Here is a 25,590-nt window from a genome sequence, read left to right on the forward strand (position 1 = left end):
ACATGAATTTCCGGATTCTGACAGAAATCTCTTAGGATTCCTACTGGAATTTCTCCGGATTCCGACAGGAATATCTCTAGATTCTACATGAAATCACCAGATTCTACCAGAAATCTCTCCAGATTCCGACATGAATCTTTCCAGATTGGAATAGGAAACATTCCGAATTCCGACCGGAATCTCTCCAGATTCTGACAGGAATCCTTCCGGATTTCAACAGGAATCTCTCCGGAATCCGACAGGAATATCCGGATTCCAACAGGAATTTCTCCATATTCCGGCTGGAATTTTTGTGGATTCCAACCCGAATCTCTTCAGATGTCTACAAGAACTCACTCGTGAGTCCAACAGGATTTTTTCTGGACTCACTCCGACTCTTTAGTCTTCGGCAGGTCTCTGGCTCTAGATTCCGTCAGGATGTTTTACAGATTCAAGTTAAAAATTTCAAAACCATCCCGAACGAGCATTATCGAAACAAAAGTCAATCGCAAACGCTTGAAGCCGGCTACTGCGATTACTATACGCTTACCTTTGCTGACCCTCCTGGGTTATCGTCATCGCAGTTGGCGTTTCGGCACGTATTCTACCGTGCATCGTCCTCTTGCAGTTAATCAGAGCAGCAAGCGTGTGCTACCGTCGCTAAGGTTACCGCAGCCAGACACAATTTCACTGTTCCTGTTCGAGTTCATATTTCCAACCAATATCCCATTAATCATCGTTTATTGGCCGGCTAGCGGATAAGCTCGAACGCGATAGCACCAACATCGAAGAAGGGCAACAGGAACACAGCGAAACGTTTTCCCAATAACTCAAGTTCGTTAGTTCGTTCACAGCTTTACATATGACAGTTGACAGTTGAGCGGGCACGTTTCTTAATGAACCTATGCACGAGTTCACTAATTTGACATTTAACCGGTGCCGCATTCACTCGCCATCTGACGTTTAATCACCTTTCTCTTTCCAGCACACTCACGCATATGGAACAACAAAAAATTCCATTTGATCTTGTTGCTGGAAAGAGAAGGATGCGAGAGCCTTATGGTCACATAAATAACACTGCACCGCTTAAATGGACTATGGACCAATGCTCGACCATTGGTCCATAGTCCATTTTATGAAACGACAACACTGCCCCATTAAACATTTGACAGATCAACAGCCGACTAAATGGACCAGTGCACTGCCCATAACTGCATATTTGTAACATTCGACAAAAGTAGGCATTGAGTAAATGCAATACCAAGTGTGCATTTTATGGCAGTATGGGAGGAAACTAAAATTTCTAAAAATTACCAGGAACTCAAAAGTGCTTATTTGAGGCTGATATTTTGTACAACTCATATCGCATACAAGGTGAATTGTCAAAAAATCATTCTGATAGAAATTTCATTGCTATCACATTACGTGGCTCATTTATAATCTCAATGTGACTGTTATGCGGTTATAATTACCAATGTGACAAAACAACTTGGTATTTTTTTTCGAATTTTCTAGAACAATCTCACAGATTTCAGTAAGTTGATCGAAAGTAATTATCATTTGATGACCCTCCATGGTATTAACTCCATTTTGTCAAAAATGTCGAATGTGACTGTTTTGCAGTTATGGGCAGTGCATGAGTTCACTAATTTGACGTTTTAGCGGTGCCAAATTCACTCGTTGCCATGGCTACATAAATAACACGGCACCGCTCAAATGTCAAATAATGAACTCGTGCATCGGTCCATTGGTTGAAAAATTGATCGATTGTTGCACCGACGCTTATGGAATATTAACACAGGGATAAACCGAATATCACCCGATTTAATAGGGTGTGCCGACGCAATCCTACTAAATAGGTGGATAAATCGGTATTTTAAGTAAAATCCAAGCAAGTTGACCTACTAAACATCAGATTTCCTTGGTCACTCGATTTAATCTAACGATTAGTCGGTTGATCGCCGTGTTAAACTTCCATAAGCGTCGGTGCATCAATTGACCGATTTTTCAACCAATTTAGTCGGCTGGAACTGTCAAATGTTTAATGGGGTGATGATATTGATGTACTTTCGCACGTTACGACACCGTCTCCTGTCAAAATTATTGATGCGTAACGATAGGCCTATTCACATGACGTCTCAAATCAGCTGATCGGAAAGCACTTTGACAGTTCTTCTATGAAAATGACAGGCCCGTGTTAGCACCGGTCCTCCACCGATGTAAACAAATGCATAGACGGATCTGTCACATGAAAAGGCCTATAGACGATATCTATACGGCTACACTGCCTCCGTTAAACGGCGTCGACGAGACGCACGAGTGAAGAGTAGAAGAAAATGGGCCTAGAAAATGTCAAAGTTGACAGGTACTGGTACCATTGTTTTCAAATTTTGTTGAAGAGTGAAAGAGAGAGAATTTCGCCGTGAAATGCCCAATTTCCAAGTCCACGGTGGTGACGCGAATCTTCGGTCGGTCGGTTTTCTCCGGTCGATTATCCGCTCCGTTTGGATTGTCCGCTGCGTAGCCTGCTGGTGTTGCATGTTTCCCACAAAAGTTTCATTCATAAAATAAGCGATCAGCTGTTCGAAAGCGGGTCCAAAAATGGGCTGTAGCAAGCAACTTCGCTCGCATACTGGATCAGCTGTCAAAATTACTTAGTTAGAAATAGATAAATTTTATTTGAGAATAGAGAACAGAACGCAGCGGCACATGTTTCCGTATATACGGAAAAGTGACAGCTCCATTTCATTTGTACGGCAGGCGTTACCGACGTTATGAAATCAGCTCTACTTCTCAGCAGCGTAGGGTAACCAATATATTTTGGACCCCTATATATTTTGGACCCCCTTGGCCGTTTTCCTGCAAATTTCCCAGTTTAAATCGAAAGACCAACTCAATTTGCATGCCATTTGAAAAGATAGGACTATTCCGCACTTGCATCAACCGTTTGTACAAAGAAAGTGTGTTTATTTTATCTGAAATTAATTTAATTTAATCCGTGCATCCATGCAACCGTTACAACACGTTACACACAGAAATTGGAGCCGTCAGAAATTGTTCAAATGTAAACAAAAACTTTTTTCAAATTTCTGGACAAAAAGCGTAGAATTTCTTCGGTTTTCCATTGTCGATCGATTGATTAGACTATGGGCAAGAACATTATACATCCAGTGTCATGGACTTTGTTGCCAAACTATAAAAAAATGCCGGGGGTCCAAAATATATACTTTGAGGGTCCAAAATGTATTGGTGTGTCCAAAATTATGAAAAACAGTGTTTCACAGTTCAATTATTTTCGACGTTTTTTGATCCTACATGACCGTTTGGGCATTTTTATCTCGTAGAGGAAGTTTTTCTCTACATTTTGACATGTTCTTTGACATTGTTACGCTGTGCAATTAATTAATTAGGACACAAAACTAAAATCACTTCTTGAGGGGTCCAAAATACGACTGTTACTCTATACAGCTCAAGCAATTTCGGTAGCGCAATAGGCAAATATAATGCGCCACCATCAAAGAGGTCGCTGGGTTAGAATGAAAGAAAGGTCACTGAAAATGTTTGTTTACGTCCGTAATTCAATTTTTCAACCCAAAAATTGGGTAATAATCAATCGATTTTTGAACTATTTTTCATTAGCATAATCATATGGAACCATTATTCTTGCGATACGCGTGATTTCACAACAAGTTTAACCACTTAGGCTGTGGACCGTTTCACCGATTCGTTTAACTTTTGGTTAAAATTTGACAGCTCAATAGTTATTTCCCCTCCGGTTAGAAATAACCCTGCTCTGGAGCATGGTTAAACTTGACAGTGCGAAAGTTCTTTTCTGTTCCCGTGAATTTGAGAATGACTAACCATCTGTCAACTTTATTCTAAAATAACTACTCGACTGTCAAAGCTGAGGGGAAAATAACTATCAATGTGTCAAATTTTAACCTATAGTTAGACCACAAAGAATCCGGAAGTTTATAACCTATGTTGCCAAACACCAATTTTCCAAAGGATTACCTGAATCCAATCAATATTGCATGGATTTTCAACGATTTTCCCAAACCAAAGGATGCCATCTTGGATTTCACAATGGCTTCGGGTATCGATTTTCGTCATCCCTCACCGTGCCCGTTCTGAAAATATTTATATTACATGCACTGAAAATAATCCACACATGACAAATTATATTTAACGTGAATCTGTCGTGTCGATTGGCAATGTGAAATAACGTGTAAAATCTATGAATCTGTTAAGGATTGTCTTTGGTTCGATAGCAGACTTTTCCATATGATTTGAACGTGTTTTACAATGGCGATATCCATCACTAGTAGAACTAGTTTGCCTATCATGACAAGGACTCACATTTGCCATTCACGCATGACATGTTAAACGACATGTTATTTTTGGATCAACCGGGCGCTCGTAATGAGTGCCTGGTATCAATAATTTAAGGAATCGCTAACACCACGGCTCTCGATAATTTGTAAATTAACGTGTTTTACATTTCAGTTTCAATTGTCGATAGCGACTGGTTCTACATGTTCGATTGATGAGTTTTACAATTAGTGAAAATTCGCGTAAGAAACACTTTGATCGAGCTTGTAGAATCTTTTCAGTGTGGGTTTTCGAAAAGTTGGGCTTTCAACGATTTTTTCAAACCAACGGTCGCCATCTTGGATTTAAAAATGGCGTCGGACATCGATCTTTGTCATCCTTCGCCGTGCTCGTTACGAAAATACCTATATTTCATGGGCTTACCGATTTTCCCAAACCGGAGGACAGTGTTGGGAAACTCGTGAATACTCACTGAAAACTGCAAACTCACTCGCGAGTATGAGTTGTACAGCTTGAACTCTCGCGTGAGTATACTCAGTCGTGAGTTTCAGTTGTACAGCTCATACTCGTGAGTGAGTTTTCGACTAACATCTATTCACTCGTGAGTAATTTTACTCACTTGAAATATTGTAAATATTCTAAAAGCTTGCGAATGGCTCAAATAAATAATAAGTAATAAGTAAAGCTATTTTTGAGATGACCTTATTCAAATGATAACATGAAAATTTTATTCTGAAAACTATTTGATGCACGCAAAACGTTATTATAATATGAATTCTTAACACAAGCTGTAATTTATGTTTGGTGTTTCGCTGCGCATGTTGCATCGTAAATGCTCTTTTCTTCTGACGTTACACCTCTACTGGGCCAGATTCTGCTTTTTAGCTAAATGTACTTATGATATGAGCATTTCCACATTTATCAACTATAAGCTTTATTTATTTGCCAATTGACATTTTTTTTATTCTCTACTTTACGATATGCAGCACTACTGCAATAATAAAAACCTGAGACAGAGACTCGGCAAAACGTATCTGAGTTTCGTGCCAAAACTAATAAGCCGCTGATTGGTCTGCCAAACAGCGTTGCCAGCAATATTTTGTGCAACAATTTCAGCACCAGCTTTTCAATTTTCATTTTTTTTTCGGTTTTCTGACAACACATAGATCATAAAAGAGGAGCAGAAATCTAACAATAAGTCAGGTGCCACATGCCTTAGATAGAATCGAACAAAAGAAGTTAGAAAAATAGTTCAGAAAATTATTTAATTTATTTTTTATTCATTAACAAAATGTCTGTTCCTTAAACAGCGCTATTAAAAATTCTATATTGAAAAATTATGCAAACTTGCTATGACCACATAACAGTAATGACCAAACAATAATCAGAAGCCCGTATAATGGTTTAATGAGGATAAACTTATCATTCAGTATCTATATAGAAACCAAGCAAAAAATAATAAATTCCGAACATTTTTCTGATCAGAAATCTTTATTTGGCAACGTTGCATACAAGTTTTCTAGAACAAACTTGTAAATTACATAAGGTTTGCTGAAAATATTCAAAAGCGAAATTACAAATGAAATGGGCAAGATGCCAATCGCAAACCAAATTTATGTGAGGTACCGCTGGACAAGTGGGTAAATGGGGTAAGTGAAAATAAATTGTATATTTTACTGAATATATGTATTCACGTTTCAAACTCATGCGTAAACCTTTGAGGCCATTCAGAGGATTACGATAGATCAGAGATTCCTGCGATTTTTCAACCATTATTACATAATAGAGTGAAAGATTGTCTACCTGTCAACTATTACTCCGTTACAAGTTGGCAGCGTGCAATCTTGTATTGATATGTTCAGTAGAAGAAATTTGCAGAAAATAATACTCTGTACCACATCTAAGTTGTACTCTCTGACAGTTTTAAACTGAAAATAGAAGTTTTGGGATTAATTCGACCTAGACATAAAAATAACTAAATTAAAACATCATCAATTTTCTAATCAAGTGGGGCAAGTAAAAAGTTTCTCATTAGAGATTAAATTTGTGTTTTCTTTTTAGGTAGCTATTAGTAAACAAGGTTCGCAATTATCATAGAAAATCGGAATGTGCTTCAAATTCAAGAAACACAATACTCAAAGCGATAAAAGCTATTACTAATCATGGAACTTCTCTAAAGGAGATTGCCAGATGATATTGATGTGTCTACTTCGGAATCCGAATACTATTGAAGGATTCCGTTCCAAAAAATAATTTCTCCCGAAGAGTTATCTTATGTCATATCCGACTTTCTTAGAAACAAATAACGACCGGTGAAAATTCTACAGAGCCGAAAATGAACAGAAGAAAATTGAATTCACAAGAATAAAATTTTTTGTGTTTACATGTTACTTACCTAAGGAACAGAACGCCTTAACTAATGTTGAAGTTAATAGAAATCGTGAATACAGTCGCCTCTCCACATCTCGATATCGTAGGGACCATCGAGATAGGGAGAGATCGAGACAAAGAACAAATTTTTGATGAATACTAGATTAAAAAACACTCCGTTGCCAAGAAAATAATACACAAACAGACGTCATTTTGCGCTCCTAATTTGTTTTGAATCCTGAAACATTGGTCTAGTAACCTTCGATATTGGTCATATCGACATACGGAGAGAAAATTGAGAACGAAAAATCAACAGAAACACATCGAGATATGGAGATATCGAGATAAGGAGGATATCAAAATATGGAGAGTGAAAATGTATGCAGACTGAAGGGACTTATGAAATCATCGACATAGGGAGAGATATCGAGATGTAGAAAATCGAGATGTGGAGAGTCGACTGTATAACTAAATTTCAATTTATTGTTCAAAAACTTGTGGAGTGAGTGAAAAGTGACATTTGGCAAAAACTTTTTCTGTATTTTTTTTTTTCATTTTTACATAAAAATCAATTTTAGCGTACTGTTTATATTTGGTGGGAGTCAAGTTAAAAAATATAGACGACCTAGAATTTGAAGAATCTCAACTATACGATTTCCATTACCCACTTGCCCCACGGTACCTTATACCATTTTTACTAATATTTCAATTCAACTTTGAATATCAATAACATAAACGCGTTCAGAAAAAGTTACAGTATTTATGTTATGCCACTAAACGAAATAAATTGGTTTGGAAAGTATTTGAACACAACCGGACTTTCGCCATTATAACTTGTTTATCCATTTTGAAAAACTGGCTCTGAATTCGGTAAAGTTTAAACAACCATACTATAAAACTGCATATCACAATACACACTGAAGTCGACAGCAGCTGTAAACCCTTTGAATTATTTACATTAACAGTCTTCCACCTAGTATAGAACATACTAATGTAAAATTTTATTTTGCTATGGAAATTGGTTACTCACCATACTCACAAAGAGTAACTTGCTCACTCACCGAGAGTAATGACGTCATACTCACTGCGAGTATTACTCTTTACGTGAGTAATACTCGCAGTGAGTTATGACGTCATACTCTCGCGTGAGTTAGAGTAAGGAATGAGTGACTCACAGCGTGAGTATTACTCGCAAACGAGTACGAGAGTGAGTAATTTTTTACTCGCGAGCAAGAGTTTCCCAACACTGCCGGAGGACACCATCTTGTAGTTCAAAATGTCATTGGATATCGATTTTCGTCATCGCCTCGTCGTGCCCGTTCCGAAAATATCCATATTCTATGGGTTCATTTTCCCAAACCGGAGTAACAGTGCATTCTACCCCAATATTTTGATTCGTGCTGCCCCAATGTTTTGGTTCGTTCTGTCCCGTTCATTTGGCAGTTTCGAACAAGTACTGTTTTTGAGTGCTTTCTAAAAATCAATATTTGGCGTCGAATAAACAGTTTTTCTGGAAAAAATATTTGAGTCGGCCATAGAAAATAGTGTATACTACTGTGTTACGTTACAAGTTTCTAGTAAAACCTTGTTATATAAGTAAAATGAGATTAAGCTTAAGTTGTCATTTTGGATGATCAGCGTATGATAGCGTAGGGCATGAACGAAGAGTGTGCGGAAAGATAACCGGTAACGAGAATGGAATGTAAGCATCAGCGTGATTCTTCTGCAGGATGATGCATGCATCCCATTTTTGTTGCCATCTTATCAAGCAAGAGAGTCCGCTTTCTCATAGCCCGGAATAAATCAATGAGAAAGGACCCAAACTAAAGGCCCAAATCAAACGTAATGATAGCGAAATGGCAACGGAAAGCGGAATCGGTTCGCTAGCATGAATCACACCATCTCGACTGAGCTGTCAACGAATGAAAGTAAACCAACACTGAGCCGAGAAGCATGTTATAGTTCATGCTGGCGAACCGGTTCCGCTTTCCGTTGCCGTTCCGCTATCATTGCGTTTGGTCCTTAAGGTGATTGTGTATACACGCAAACAAATTTTGTTGTATAATCTACCGAATTCATGGTAGAATTAAGAACTGCACCAACGATTTTCAACCGACTTCAAAAATCTGTTAAGTTTACTATAATCTGGTAGAAACCACTGAGTAGTGCAGTAAATGTGACCATGTTCATAGCAGTATCCACTACAAAGCATTGTATTCCGATCTGTTTGTTAATGTCTCTGAACTACGTGTTTTCTGGTTGACGGTTGCGCAAAAAATGAGAGAAACTAAATACAACATTATCATCGCCTACTAGATCACATTACCTAGTTTAGGCTAGCTAGTAGATATGTAATTATAGAGTGCCAATGTCGCGAGTGTTTATGTTCTACTCTAAGACAAGATCATTTATTTGTGTTTAACTCAAGATCGTGAAGTGGTTAATCCCCAACACGATCCGTGACACCCACCATAGAACACAGTGTGGTCAAAAGTAAAATACGAAACTTGTCAAATGAATAATGTTTCTAGTCATATGTACCGCAACTATGGTTAAATAAACAGAATATTTTTTCTTGTGTAGTGATGTTGACTATGTTTTAGTAGAGTTAACAGATCAATGTAATCGGTTGAAAATCGTTGGTGCAGTTCGTAATATTACCATGGATTCAGTAGTTTCTACAATAAAATTTATTCCAGTGTAATAGGACGATATAATGCAGCCCACAGACGCTCAGACGGTTTGACCAACATTGACTCCGCCCCCAAGTTAGTCAAACCGATTTATGTTGGTACAACCGTTTGATCAACTGTCAAGCTTGGTACAAGCAACACAATATTTCTTCGCATGTTTTTAGACTTGCCGAGAGTCTAGTGAATATATAATTGTTATTTTTTCAAATGCTGTGGCTGTGAGGGAGAATCTTTTCGCGATTTTCTGGCAATAATCGCAGCAAGGAAGAGAAGAACTTTCAACATTTAAGTACCGGAAGAAATAAATATATAAGCGGAATTCTAGTTATTGTTCGTATGAAATATTCCGGCAAAACTCAGAAATCATGATGGGTCTCTTTCGGGAAATATTCTGAGCAGTCATTGATATGGGAATGGCCAAGGATTTTTTTTAACATTCTATCCAGAATCTTTCATTGTTTTCTCTAGTTATTCTGCTTTGAAGTTTTTCTAGGAATCTATAAGCTATACCATAAGCTCCACCAAAAGCTCTTCCTGGGATTCTACCACGAATTTTATCAATAATTCCTTTAGAAATTTATCCACAGATTCAACCAGAAATTTCTCCGAGGAACATTCTTCAGGCATACCTTCAGGTGGAATTTTTCCAAGGATTCCTTTAAAGGTTCCTCTTCAAATTATTGTGGATTTCAACCACTGATTCCTTCAAAGATCTGTCCAAAAAAAACCCAAGGAATTTCTTCAGGGCTAACTCCAAGGCTGCCTTCTAGAATTCCTCCAGATTGTTATAATATTTTTTTTCAAATATTTCTTCAGAAATTTCTCTAGAAGTTAGTTCCAAGGATTCCATCACGCGTTACCCAGGAATTGCATTACGAATTCTTTCAGATACTTCTCAAGGGATTTCTCAAAAAAATCATCACCAGAAATTCCCCCAAGGATTTCACCAGGACTTTTTTAAGGGCATGCTCTTACGACTCCTCCTTAAATTTCTCAAGGAGTTACATCAGAAAATCCACCAAGAATTTCTTCAGCGATTCTTTCTAGCAATTTTTCAATAGATTTCTCCAGGAATCTATACAAATACTTCTCAAGTGATTTCTCCAGTGGTTCATCCAATGCTACCTTCAAGAAATCCATCAAAAAAACCTCCAAAAATTAATTTAAGAATTCCTCCAGCGAAACTTCAAACATTTCTATATCTGTATTTATCCAAAGATTCATCAAGTTCCTCCAGGGATTCCACCAACAATTCCTCCAAGAATTCCATCAGAAAGCCTTAAAAGATTTCAAGAGAAATACTGTGTTGTATTCCGTTACAAGCATGGGAACTTTCGTAGCATCAAATAAAACGTAATGTATAACCGAGTACATTTATTATGTCCGCTCAAGATGCGCGTCGCTGATCAACTGAACCTACACTGAAAATCTTTATCAAATCTGTTACATACTGGGAGGGGCATATCAATGGATGAATTTAAACAAAAGTGGTAATACAACATCCTCCCCTTTTTGCAAGAAAAACAAGATGTGTAAGCTACTTAATTGTTACAACAAAATCCTTAAACTTTGATGGTATCTTAGTTTGACGTTTAGGACGATCGTTCTGAAGCGTCTCACTTTGCACAGAAGCAGTTGCAGGCGTAGCACTTAACGATGGTTGAGCAACCTCTGGTCCTAGTAGCTCCGTAGGAGAAGTGTCGTTCGACGTCACTTGTGACCGCTCATGGGAATAAATTGGTGTCACAGAGGGAGTGCATTCAGGAGCTGCCACCAAAGCTGCTGATGTAGATGACATATTCATCCAGTCTGAAGGCGTTGTTAGGGGCGTAGCTGATTCCTTACGTAATTTGACGTTTACAGCATCTCGTCGATAGTTTGAACCATCCACCTCAACAAGATACGATCGATCTCCCAGCGTATTACTCACTGTTCCTGGCGTCCACAACTTTGATGATTCTGGTCGTAGCTGGACGTAGACCGGAGAACCTATGTCTAGTAAAGGTAGACGGTGAGACCGTTTGTCGTAGTTGTATTTTATCCTTTGTCGATTTCCATAGATGGCTTCAGGGACCCCTTTGACGACGCTTGGTACCAAGTTTGTTGCTGGCTTCGGTATACCGCCTCGTGTTCCACGGGAAAACAATCTTGAGGCCGGACTGCTGCCTATGTTGTTCGGTGTATTTCTCCAAAGCTGTAGCGCCAACCACAGATCTTGACCATCTTCCGCTGACTTCATAATAAGATGCTTCGCAATTTTAACTGCTGCCTCAGCTTTGCCGTTTGCTTGTTGGTGATATGGAGCTGAGGTGGAGTGCTTGAAATCCCATGACTTGCTGAATTTGACCATTTCTTCATTCACAAATTTCGTTCCGTTGTCCGTTACGATCATTTGGGGCGTGCCATGGCAGGCGAAGTTCCGTTTACATGCTTGAATCACTGAAGAAGACGACAGGTTTTTGAGAATATCAATTTCAAAATAGTCGGAATAATGGTCTACGGTCACCAAGAAAATTCGTTGTTTTCCTTGATACACTTGGAAGAAAACGTCCATTGAAACCAATTGGAAAGGATAAACAGGGATGGGATGGGATTTCATGGGTGGTTTCCACTGGGATGCAGCGAACTTGGCACAAGTTTGACATTCTTGGATACGATTCTTAATTTGGTTGTTCATTCCGGGCCAGAAAATGTTGGATCTAGCCAGTCTGAGAGATGCTTCAATTCCGGGATGACCGACGTGAAGCTTTTCGACCAGCTTACGTCGTAGGGAACTTGGAATAACGACTCGATCCCCACGAAATACTAGACCATCTTGATAACCAATTTCATGGCGATGCTTGAAAAATGGCCTCACAAGATCTGGAACATCGCTGATTTTCTTCGGCCAGCCATCCTTGGTGTAACAAACAACTGTTTGCAGCACTTTATCTTGAGAAGTTTGTTCCAGAATATCGTTAATCCGATCGTCAGAGATGTTCAAATAGCTGCCTAAATTAATGTCTTCAACTTCGCCAAATACACGGTAGATATGGAGTTTATGGAACTCCGAATCATTTTCTTTGGGAACTTCGGGGGCACGTGATATCGCATCTGCCAACACATTTTCTTTTCCAGAAACAAATTGTAGTTGAATGTTGTATCGTTGGAGATTTAGAAGCATGTGCTGGAGTCGTTTAGGAGCTTTCAATAGAGGCTTTTGCATAATAGTAACAAGCGGCTTGTGATCCGTCTTGACAACAGTTTGGGTATTCCCAATAATAAGCTGATCGAAACGCACACACGCGAACAACACTGCTAACAGCTCTTTCTCAATTTGTGCGTAGTTTTGTTCTGTGGGTGTGAGTACTCGAGATGCAAATCCAATCACCCCGGAGTCTTGATACACAGCCACTCCTAATCCATAAGAGCTGGCATCACATTCGATCCAAAGAGGCTTGTTTACGTTGTAATATTGAAGGTTTTCAATATCTGCCACTAGCGATTTGGCCTTATCAAACTCTTGTTGGCATTCTGTGTTCCACAATCAAGTATCATTTTTGGACAACATTTTGCGAAGAGCGTGTAAGTTTGAACTAAGATTTGGTATGAACCGACTCAAGTAGTTTAGCATACCTATGAAGCGTTACAAGGCTTTACGATCTGTTGGTGTCGGGTAGTTTCTTATTACTGAGATCTTGGAGTCATCTGCTTGAAGCCCCTTATCGGTCAGCAAGTGTCCAAAAAATTTTACTGACGGCTGACACAGATTAAGCTTCGAGCGATTAAGTTTTACATTATGCTGCCGAAGACGTTCAAAAAGTTGTTTAAGGCATCGGTTATGGTCATTCATTGCCTCTTCCAACGTTTCGCCTCGACCGTATATCAAAACATCATCAGCCAGACATTCAACTCCATCTAAGCCATCTAAAACCTCTCTCATTTTCATTTGAAATATTTCCGGCGCTGACGAAATACCAAATGGTAGCCGAACCCAACGATATCTCCCAAAAGGGGTCCAGAATGTTGTTAATCTACTACTGGCCTCGTCCAAAACCACTTGCCAAAATCCCTTTTTAGCATCAACTGTTGAGAAGACCTTTGCATTCGAGAGCTCAGGCAAAACTTCATCCAGGGTTAAAAATTGCAGATTCGGTCGTTTTAAGGCCTTGTTAAGGGGTACTGGATCTAGACAGATTCTGAACGACTCACCTGATGCTGTTTTGTTGACTAGAAGGATGTTGCTCACCCATGTGGTGTGCTGCTGCTCTTTGACGATAATTCCGCTTTTCTCCAAATTTTCTAGCTCCACCTTCAATTTATCCCGAAGTGCTATCGGGATACGCCGTGGTTGCTGAATCAGCGGCGGTACCGCTGGATCAACCTCAAGCAAAACTTCTCCCTCGATCCTTCCATACCCGTTAAAAACATCACTGAAGTCATTCGCAATTCGGTTCGCTTCGATACGGTGAACTTTCCACACATCTGACTGACTGATTGTTTTTTCAGGTCGCACATATGATACCGTATTGCAGAATTTCACAAACATTCGCTGAGAGTAGCGGCCGATGATCAACGTCGACAACTTGTAATATCAACGAGACCTTCTGTTCGTTGTGACGACACGGTAGTTTCACTTCACCAAGAACTGGAATGGGATTGCCACCAAAGCTCTGGAGTTTAAATTCAGATGGAAAGAGCTCCGGATTCCTTTTTCCAGTTAGTTTTTTCAACCAGTTATATCCGATCAGGCTAGTGTTTGCGCCCGTATCAAGTTCACACACAACATTTTCCCAGCGACCATTCACTTTCAACTGTAAATCAGCCAATACGTGTCCACCTTTCGACGAATTGTTGTAGATTTTTCCGATCTGGCGTTCTTCACTTGATTCTTCAGATTCACTGTTCACATTTGATTCGCTCTCATCACTATCGTCTGAGTGAATCGAAACCTCTTTCACTCTTCGCTTCTTAACTGCACCTTTATTTGTTGGGCACATTTCTCAAAGTGATTTTTTGCTTTACACTTTCGACACTTCTGTCCCAATGCAGGACACAGACCTTTTTCGAAAATGTGTCGTCCTCCACAAAACTTGCAACTCTTCTTCTCAACCTTTTCTCTTCTCGGTTGTATGTAGTTCACTTCACTCTCTCGCTCGGCTCCTAGAGCCATGAATCGACGCACTGAAACTTCTTCAAGCCTGCACTCATCCACAACCTTTGCGAGAGTGACGTCACTAGAAGTAATCAACCGCTTCCTGAGATGTGGCCACTTATTGGCAGTGACCACCTTATATGTAAGGAATCTCTCCTCTAATGGTCCCAACTGACACGGTTCAGCAAGCACTCTTAACTTCGTTACAAACTCATCTATCGACTCAAACTCTTGCTTGGCAGATAGGATCTCAAATAGATCCAAGTTCATATTACGCACACGAACCACCTTAGCTTTAATAGCAGCCAAAGCCGCAATTGGAGACTGACGTTGTTCGTCTGTCAATTCGAAATTGAAATATTTTCGAAGAGCCTCAAATCCAATCACTGATAATGAAAACCCAACTTTTTTCGGATTTTGATCTTCAGGCCACTGATCCATACTCATTGCACTGGCATAATTGTTCCAATTACGCTCAAAAAAATCAAAGTTCTCGCTCATGTCCCCTTCTAAGCACAACGGGGGAGGCTGCGGTACCGGCTGAGGTGAAATCATAGCCGGCACATTCACTTGTATGTTATTCACACGGTCTGCTAAAGCAGCGAACAGTTCATTCTGCCTTGCGAGGAGGGCACGAAGTTCTTCCATGTTGGTTGTTTATTCGGTATACTGACACGAACACAAGCAGACGTTTTATGCACTTCTGATCACACTACCACATACGCCGTCGGGCAAATATTTCCGACCGTTGCAATGGACACACACATCAATGCATGAGATGTGAGGAGGCAAAAACGAAACTGGCCCCAATCAATAGGCCTAGAACGGAAGATTTCCTTCGACTACAACGGAATACTTTTCCGGATACTCCAATATTAAGCAGAATGGAACAAAGCACTACGCGACCACTTCTGACACCATGTTGTATTCCGTTACAAGCATGGGAACTTTCGTAGCATCAAATAAAACATAATGTATAACCGAGTACATTTATTATGTCCACTCAAGATGCGCGTCGCTGATCAACTGAACCTACACTGAAAATCTTTATCAAATCTGTTACATACTGGGAGGGGCATATCAATGGATTAATTTAAACAAAAGTGGTAATACAACATACTGAAAAAAAATTATCAAAACTTGATCAGCAGGAATTCCTTTAGAGATTCCACTTGTAATTTTTTTGAGAGGATCTCCCAGGTTATCCTTCGGTACTCCTCTAGAGAGAATCTTCAATAAATTCGTTTGTAAACTCCACCAGTGTTTCCTTCAAAGATTCTTCCTTGTATCTCTGAAGGGACCCTACGAGGCATTCGTCCTGGGATTTCTGCAGGAATTACTTCAATAATCTAATATAAATTTCTCCGAGGATTCCTAAAGTAATTTATCCATCAATTCCATCCAGTATTTCTTGAAGGATTTTTTTCCAAGGAATCTACCAGAAATTACCTTAGAAAATCTTTCAGAAACTCCTTCAGGGTTTGCTTTAAAAGTTCTTCCAGAAATATACTAATGAATCTCTCCAGGATTTTTTTAAGAAATGAAAAAAAAAATCTTTTAGGCCTACTTTAGGGATTTATCCTGAGGAATTGAGAGAAATGTGTTGTTTGAACTCTGAGTAAATATCAGTTAACTCCCTGGAGGAATTTATGATAATCCTGAAGCACAATCCTAGTAACACCTTTGAAGTATTTTATGGTTGAACTTCTTGTGAAACTTTGGTAGATTTTTCTGGTGGTAATTCTAACGAAACTCTGGTGATATTCCCAGTGTTAACGCTAGAAGAACTCCTTGTGAAATTCCTTAAAAAACTTCTCTCGCGAAAAATTACAGGTGATATAATTTGGGAAAATACTGTTGAAGTATCTGAAGGAATTACTAGTGGAATCTTTATAGGAAATTGTGGTCAAATCGCATAGGCAATTCGTTATTGGATAATTGGAGTTCATCTTGGTGGCATCCACGAAGGAATCTCTCAGAGGAATCCCTGAAGGAATTCCTGTTTTGAATCCCAGGAGGAATTCCTGATGGAGTCACTGGATGATACACTGGTAGATTCCTAAATTACAGGTAAAACTATTATAATAAATTTCTGGTAATATCGCTGGAGGGTTCCTGAAAACCCCCAAGAATCCCTGAAGTTATTCCACGAGAAATTCCCTGAAAAATCCGGAGAAATCCCTTGAGGATTTCCAGGGTTGATTCCTTAAGGTAATCCGAGAGGAGCCCCATGATGAATTCCGCGAGGAATCCTTTGAGGAATTCCGGAAGGAATCTCTTGAGTAATGCCGGTAATGGAATACTTATAAGAAATTTCTGATAAAATCCATGGAGGAAATCCTGATAATCTTCGAGAATCGTTGAAGATTTTGCTGAAGGAATTCCTTGAGGATTGATTCCTTGAGAAATTTCGGGAGGTATCCCTTGACTAATTCCGGGAGGAATCCCTTAAGCGATTCCAGGAGGACTACCTTGAAGAGTTCTTGGATGAATCTCTTGAAGTATTCTCTAGAAGTTCGGGTAGTATCTCCTAATAAATTTCGAAAAGAATTCATTATAAATAAACCCAGAATAACCCTAGAGGGATTCCTGAAGGAACCTCTAGAAGAATTCCTGATAGAATCCCAGGATTGACTTCTGATGAAATCTCTAGTTGAATTCCAGGTGCAATCCCTGAAAGAACACCTGATCGAATCTCTGGAGGAATACCAGATGGAATCCCTGAAGAGTTCCTGATGGAATCCCTAGACGAACATCTGAAGAAACCCCCGGAAGAATTCTTGATGGAATTCCTAGAGAACTTCCGATGGAATCCCTAGAGCTAGTCCTGATAAAACTCTGAAGGAAATGCTGAATGAAACCTTCGTGAAAATTATGATTGAATCTTTAGAAGTTCTCCTGATGGAATGCCTAGATGAAATCGTGTTTAATTCCCTAGAATAACTCCTGATTCTAGAGGCTTTCCTTAGCCGAGTGATCAGAGTCCGCGGCTACAAAGCAAAATCTTGCTGAAGGTTTCTAGTTTAAATTTTAAAAGGAATCACTGATGGAATCCCTGTAGGAACTCCTGTAGAATCCCATGAGGAATTCCAGGTGAACTTTCAGAAGGAATTTTTAAAGGAATTCTTACAGGAATTTTTTTGTTGAATTTCTGATGGATTATCTGAAGATATTTCTGGAGAAATTGGTTGAGGAATAATTAAAGAATCCTTGGTGAATTTGCTAAAGAAAACGGTTAGAGATAGTTGGAAACGATAGTGAAATATATAGAAACAACTCAAGAGCGTGCATTTGATGGATCACTATGGCACCGACGCTGCGTAAATTTACGCATTTTGACTCTCCACCCATCTGCATCGGCAGTTCATGGGATGTCGAAGCTTCAATTTGACATGATGACGTCGGTGTTCGTGCAACATCCCTACAGACGGTACGATCGGTTCGTCGAACATTTGGCTCCGCCCATCGGTGGTTTGAGCAAAATCAAACTCGTTTGATTTTGGCCGACCGATTTGTCAACCGTCAAATTGGTTTCACAAACTGTCAAATTGGTTCGTCAAGCAGCGTCACAGACGGTCAAACATAGCACCAACATGAGCATCAACCTGGTGGGCGGAGTCAATGTTGGTCAAACCGTCTGAGCGTCTGTGGGGTGCATAAGCCATTTTACGAGACGTTTCGGAACAGCTGATCGCCGCAACGGCGTCAATTGACAGGAGACCTGGGATCAAATCCAGCGTGATTTTTAACAACGCCTCATCTTACCAAACGAGGACATGGAGAAAATGACAAAAAAGAGATCCAAAAATGTTCGTTACTGCAACATTACACCTAGTTATTGTATAAGCTACCTCTTTTTGTGACCAGAAATATTTTAATATTTTTTCTCCATTTAAGTTTTTGCCTGTATGAAAACTTACGCTAGAAATGCGCACAGTCATCAACCATCATCATCACGAAAACTGACGACGATGATTGAAAAGTCCCAGGTCTCCTGTCATTTGACCTGCTTCGTAAAATGGCTCATTCAAAACTGAAAAGCAGTGTATGAATGTTGATCCGAATAACCCGATCGAACCATATTCGGATAGTGTAACAGTTCGCGAACCATAACTGTTCGTGACACAACGCATTCGGAGAGCCCTATGAATGTTAACATTCACTCTTTCGTTTGCTACGTGGCACGAGAACAATCAAAAATTTTCGCCTCTGTTTCTTGATCAGAAAGAGAGTGTGTCAACGAATGTTATTGCGGCGCTTATATTAAATCCACATCTAGCGGCGGCGGTAACGCGCAGAAGATATGCGCGCAATTCAAACGCAACGTCAAAATTCAAGTAGGCTTGGATTTTTTTCGTCCTTCAAGGACACAACTGTTTCAAATTTGCTAAATCTGAAACATTTGGTGATTTTCATTATCACTGCGACGGTATATCGACGTTTTCAGATAATCGCATTACGTGGATTTGTCTTGCAGAGCACAATACAAGTGTTGACACACAGTGATCGGCGCCAAACAGTGGGTGGTGTGTGTCTGTCTTGTTTTCGTTCATGGCTCGTCATCTTCCACGAACGATAAATGTCATGCGTGTCGTATGAATGCAGGCGGATGAATGGGATGAAATTATGGCTCGTGTGTCACTTACTTACTTATTTGGCTTTACATCAATTATCTTGATAAAGCCTCGCCAACAATATTTCGCCAATTCCCTCGGTTCATGGCCGCTTCTCTCCATCCTCGACTGTGACCCACGCTCTCCAGGTCCTGGTGTACCTGGTCCATCCACCTAGCTCGCTGCGCCCCACGCCTTCTTGTTCCGACCGGATTCGTGGCGAACACCATCTTTACAGGGTTGTTGTCCGGCATTCTTGCAACATGCCCTGCCCAGCGTATCCTTCCAGCTTTAGCTACCTTCACGATACTGGGTTCGCCGTAGAGTTGAGCGAGCTCGTGGTTCATCCTTCGCCGCCACACGCCGTTCTCCTGCACGCCGCCGAAGATCGTCCTTAGCACTCGGCGTTCGAAAACCCCAAGAGCTTGCAAGTCCTCCTCGAGCATAGTCCACGCCTCATGCCCATAGAGGACTACCGGTCTTATGAGCGTTTTGTACATCGTGCATTTGGTGCGGGGGTGAATCTTTCTTGACCGCAGTTTCTTCTGGAGCCCATAGTAGGCACGACTTCCGCTGATGATGCGCCTTCGTATTTCCCGACTAACATTGTTGTCAGCCGTCAACAAGGATCCAAGGTAGACGAACTCGTCCACCACCTCGAAGGTATCCCCGTCTATCGTAACACTGCTTCCTAGGCGGGCCCTGTCGCGCTCGGCCCCAACAACCAGCATGTACTTTGTTTTCGACGCATTCACCATTAGCCCGACTCTTGTTGCTTCGCGTTTCAGGCGGGTAAACAAATCTGCCACCGTTTCAAATTTTCTCCCAATAATATCCATGTCGTCCGCGAAGCAAACAAATTGTCCGGATCTCGTGAAAATCGTGCCTCGACTGTTAAGTCCGGCTCTCCGCATGACACCTTCAAGCGCAATATTGAACAACAGGCACGAAAGTCCGTCGCCCTGTCGTAGTCCCCGCCGAGACTCGAACGAACTGGAGTGTTCGCCCGAGATCTTCACGCAGTTTTGCACACCGTCCATCGTTGCTCTGATCAATCTTGTGAGCTTCCCGGGAAAGCTGTTCTCGTCCATGATTTTCCATAGCTCAATGCGGTCGATACTATCGTATGCCGCCTTGAAATCGATGAACAAATGGTGCGTAGGGACCTGGTACTCACGGCATTTCTGGAGGATTTGCCGCACGGAAAAGATCTGGTCCGTTGTCGAGCGGCCGTCGATGAAACCTGCTTGATAACTTCCCACGAACTCGTTTGCTATAGGTGATAGACGACGGAAGAGAATCTGGGATAGCACTTTATAGGCGGCGTTTAGGATGGTGATTGCACGATAATTTTCACTCTCCAGTTTGTCGCCCTTTTTGTAGATAGGGCATATAACGCCTTGCTTCCACTCCTCCGGTAGCTGTTCCGTTTCCCAGATTCTGACTATCAGCCGATGCAGACAAGCGGCCAACCTGTCCGGGCCCATCTTGATGAGTTCGGCTCCGATACCATCCTTGCCAGCGGCCTTGTTGTTCTTGAGCTGTTGAATGGCATCCTTAACTTCCCCCATCGTGGGAGATGGTTGATTTCCGCTGTCCGCTGTGCTGACGTAGCCATCGCCTTCGCTGTCCTGACCTTCTGTGCCTGTGTTCTCTGCGCCATTCAGGTGTTCATCGTAGTGCTGCTTCCACCTTTCGATCAACTCGCGTCCGTCCGTCAAGATGCTCCCATCCTTATCCCGGCACATCTCAGCTCGCGGCACGAAGCCTTTGCGGGATGTGTTGAGCTTCTGATAGAACTTCCGCGTTTCTTGAGAACGGTACAGCAACTCCATCTCTTGGCATTCCACCTCTTCTAGGCGGCGTTTTTTGTCCCGGAATAGGTGGGTTTGCTGTTTCCGCTTCAGTCTGTTTCGTTCCACGTTTTGCCGCGTACCATGCTGCAGCATTGCAGCCCGCGCTGCATTCTTCTCCTCTAAAACCTCCTGGCACTCCTCGTCGAACCAATCGTTTCTTGAGCTCCGTTCCACATATCCGACAACGCTTTCGGCAGCGTCGTCAATGGCTGCTTTGACTTTCCTCCAGCAGTCCTCAAGAGGGGCCCTATCGAGCTCGCCCTCATCCGGCAACGCTGCCTCAAGATGCTGCGCGTACGCATTGGCGACATCCGGTTGTTTTAGCCGCTCGAGATTGTACCGGGGCGGGCGTCGGTACCGTACATTGTTGATGACGGATAGTTTTGTGCGCAGTTTCACCATCACCAGGTAGTGGTCGGAGTCAATGTTGGCGCCACGATAGGTTCTGACGTCGGTTATGTCGGAGAAGTGCCGTCCATCGATCAAAACGTGGTCGATTTGCGATTCTGTCTGCTGAGGTGATCTCCAGGTGTACCGATACGGGAGGCTGTGCTGGAAATAGGTGCTACGAATGGCCATGTTCTTGGAGGCGGCAAAATCTATCAGTCGTAGGCCGTTCTCGTTCGTCAGCCGGTGGGCGCTGAACTTTCCAATCGTCGGTCTGAACTCCTCCTCCTGGCCAACCTGAGCGTTCAAATCTCCTATGATGATCTTGACGTCGTGGCGCGTAAAATGCGTCCTTGTCATCATCAGTGCTTCCGGAGTGTGGGCTATGCACGTTGATTATGCTGAAGTTAAAGAATCGGCCTTTGATTCTTAACTTGCACATTCGTTCATTGATCGGCCACCACCCGATCACGCGCCTTTGCATATCACCCATCACTATGAAAGCTGTTCCCAGCTCGCGTGTGTTGCCGCAGCTCTGGTAGATGGTATGATTACCTCTAAACGTTCGCACCAATGCTCCTGTCCAGCACACCTCCTGCAGCGCTACGATGTCGAAACCGCGGGTCTTCAGTACATCGGAGAGTATGCGAGTACTTCCAATGAAGTTGAGAGATTTGCAGTTCCACGTACCGAGTTTCCAATCGCTAGTCCATTTTCGTCGCTGTGGTCTTTGCCGATTGTTCCGGTCCGTATTCTCTCGTTGACGTTCCTGTGCTGATGTGTTTTTACGGTTGGCTTGCAGGGCCTGACACCAACCCCCTAGATTTCCGGAGGACCATTCCCCCTAAATGTTCGGAGGGCCATAGTGCGCAGTTTAGCTTAGAGTCCTTCTCTGGCACTCGGACGATGATCAGCCGCCCCTGACATGGGGAACAGACGCTGTTGTGAGCCGCTCCTAACATGGAGTACAGACGCTCCAGGTTTGCAAAAGCAAAGGCAAAAGCAGAAGCAAACCCCCCCTTCCCTGTCAGCATACGACCAAAGTTCCCACCGGGGGTTGGTTACCCGATCTTCCCCAAGGTTACTCGTACCCCGGCCAGTACCACGAGGAGGTAGGGATAGGAGTTGCTGGGCAAGAGGCTAAGGACCGCACAAAGGGGTCTATTTTATTCCTGCAGGTACACGAGGTACCAATGGTACGCCATGCCCAGCCATTTACCGCGCCGGCTCGTGTGTCAATGATAGTTAAATTTTCCAAAGCCTTAATGGTAGTAAAAACGAAATCCTGAAGCATAAAAAGCACCATGGAAGATGAACTAAAAACAAAAAGTTATCTATCACATTATACTTATGACGCACTTGTGGTATACGTACCATGGTACAATTATCTTGAAATGGATTCCATACTGATAATTGTCTTCATTCAAGATAGCCTTGGAATAATTTTCTTGACAACTTGTACCATGGTATAGGTATCAGATGTCTGTCCAGATGTCGCTTGATCTCTAATCAGTGTCGCTGCTCAGTGGCTCGAACTGAATGTTCGAAAGGTTGTTGTCTGTACTTTTTGCCGCTGGCGCCAACTGTTAGCGGTTATGAACGAAATAAACAGTCGTTACCTTATTGATCAGATATAGCATTCAGATCACAGATTATATTTATTTTATGAAGAAAATACGTGGAGTGCTTGACGAATAGTCCGTGAAATTGAATTATTGATCAGAGGAAAGAGTTCTGTTTGCTCTAACCCGTAACGTATATCCTATTTTCATAAATTGTTTACTATCCTCGTTTTGATACTGGATTTGCATTATGAGCCTGAACCGTTACTAACCCTAATACCAATTTTGGTACGGATTTCCGGTATCGATTCTAACGCATCTTCTCTTCCCCCACAGATCTGATCCCCATCAACGAGTTCTCCAGCGTGATATGCTCGGCCTTCCCGATATTTCTCTTCATCGGATTCCTGTTTCTGCCGGAGTCGGCCCGCTATCTCTGTGCCATCCAGCAGGTGAACCGTGCTCGGGCCGTGCTCAAGAAAACCCACTCCAACGATGCGCTCTCGGTGCAGATTATGGAGAACCACCTCAACCACTGGCAACAGTCCAAGTATGTGGCCGTCCCGCTGCGGGATTCCCTCCGAAAGCTCCAGAACTCCCGTATCGTCGTACCAACGCTACTGCTGATCATCTTCCAGCAGTTTGTCGGAGCTCTTCCAGCCATGTTCTACCTGCCGCGAATCTTCACCCTCACCGATGGTCAGTACAGTCCGGAGTGGACCGCCATCTACGTGGCCGGCATTTTCGTTCTCAGCATTCCGGCCTATCGTCTCATGAACGTCCAGCTTCCCGACTACAAACTTCTCCTATGGAGTGCTCTGCTAATGGCTACGGCAATGGCCGGTCTCGGATGGCATTGCCACGTCCAGGGTATGCGGGGACACTCGGATGAGAATGGCCACATTCCGCTTCTCTGCGGAGGAATCTTCATCTTCCTGTACGCCATTGGATTCCAACGAGTGCCCTGGAAGTGGCTTGACGACTCGCTGGAACCGGAGAACGCATTCCCCGTAAGAACCATTGCCACATCCATCAGTTGGGCTTCGCTCTACGTTTGCGTCCGTCTAGTACCGACCCTATTGACCCACATCGGAGTGGGTTGGCTCTTCTGGAATATGACCATCGTGTTGCTGTTCGGTGTGCTCTTCCTACTGGTGGCCTTCCCCAACATGGACAAGGGTGCCATTCCAAGCAAAACGCTTACCGAATGCAACAGCTCTTCGTCTTCGTCGGCGTCGAATTTGGGCCCGGCGGAACACGTAGTGTAGACAGCTCGGCGTTCGGAGCATTTGGACGGCAAGTCGCAACTTAAGACTGATTGGAGCAACACTCACTCAAGTTAAACCATATTGGAAGGCTGCCGGCGGAAATGGTAGCTTTGACAATTAAATTATATACGTAAACGATTGCCAATATTTTAGGTTAGGTTCCGTTGTTTCTAGTTTGTTTTTAAAAGCTTAGAATGTAGGGTAATATTTTTTTCTATTCGGAATGTACGTATACGAGACTTTTGAAGGATTGTTTTTTTTATGAATCCGAAATTCTAGTGCCAAAGTCGGTAATAAAAATGGCATTCATCAGTGTTGACCAGAGTAACTGTCGAATTCTTTCAACCCATTCATTTATTTAGTTAACATCTAGACAAAAATAACACTGAATCAACAATTTCACGCCACAATACTCGATTCGTGGCCGCGTCTCTCCATCGTCGGTTCTGTCCCACGCTCGCCAAATCGATACGCACTTGATTCACCCACCTAGCTCGCTGCGCTTCACGCCTTCTTGTACCAACCGGATCCGAAGCAAACACCATCTTTGCAGGGTTGCTGTCCGGCATTCTTGCAACATGCCCTGCCCATCTTATCCTTCCAGCTTTGGCCACCTTCTGGATACTGGGTTCGCCGTGTTGGTATGTAGCACCGATAGCGTGAATACTCCCCGATGGAAAGTTGATCCAGAGAATAAAAACTGAAGATTGCTTTTCTTTCCGTGTATAAGAAACTGTCAGTAAGAATAAATAAACGAGCACTTTGTTAGTAAAAGTAGTCCGCGGTATTTTATCTTTCATTCGCGTTAAATTCACGTTTCCTGGGATTTTATTCCAGTGTCCGCCCGTCTTTCCGCCCACAGGTTATGGGCCCAGCGGAAATAACGCGAATCGTTTAAAGTTTCGGTCGTACAAGTCGGTAAAGTTTCGGAAGTTTTTTTCATCGTTGTGAGCAGGAGCTGCCGGGTGTGAAAGGAGAAAATGGCGGATCAGCAGAGGTTCCCACTCCCGAAGTTGTCGAACCACAATTACCAATCCTGGAAATTCAGGTTGTAAATGCTGCTCGTGCGTGAGGATTTGTGGGACGTCATCAACCAGGCAAAACCCGAACCGGTTACCAACGACTGGAACAAGGCGGATTTGAAGGCCCGTGCGACGATTGGCCTTTGTATCGATGACAGCCAAACGAGCCTAGTGAGGAGCTGCACTAGTGCGAAGGATGCGTGGCAAGCATTGAAGGACTACCACGACAAGGGATCCGAGGTTTACCTTCTCAAGAAACTCACCCATCAGGAGTTGAGAGAAGACGGCGACATTGAAGGGCACCTGCAGCAGTTCACGAAATTGTTGCAGCGGATTGCGGATGTCGGTGATCCCATCCCGGATAAGTTGCAGGT

General features: G+C 42.3%; 1 protein-coding gene across 3 annotated transcripts in view; it reads left to right on the plus strand.

Annotated features, from left to right (window-relative positions):
• The window catches only part of LOC5569788 (probable metabolite transport protein CsbC), a 57,259-nt gene extending 32,818 nt beyond the window's left edge, over window positions 1-24,441 (plus strand). For all 3 annotated transcript variants that reach the window (XM_021839352.1, XM_021839351.1, XM_021839353.1), the window contains exon 6: window positions 23,263-24,441. In XM_021839352.1, the coding sequence (XP_021695044.1) occupies window positions 23,263-24,194 (932 nt within the window). In that variant the 3' untranslated portion in view covers window positions 24,195-24,441. The remainder of the gene's footprint in view (window positions 1-23,262) is intronic.
• Window positions 24,442-25,590: the final 1,149 nt, after the last annotated feature.

This window comes from Aedes aegypti, chromosome 1 (genome assembly GCF_002204515.2).
Source record: "Aedes aegypti strain LVP_AGWG chromosome 1, AaegL5.0 Primary Assembly, whole genome shotgun sequence".
In the NCBI taxonomy this organism is placed as follows: domain Eukaryota; kingdom Metazoa; phylum Arthropoda; class Insecta; order Diptera; family Culicidae; genus Aedes; species Aedes aegypti.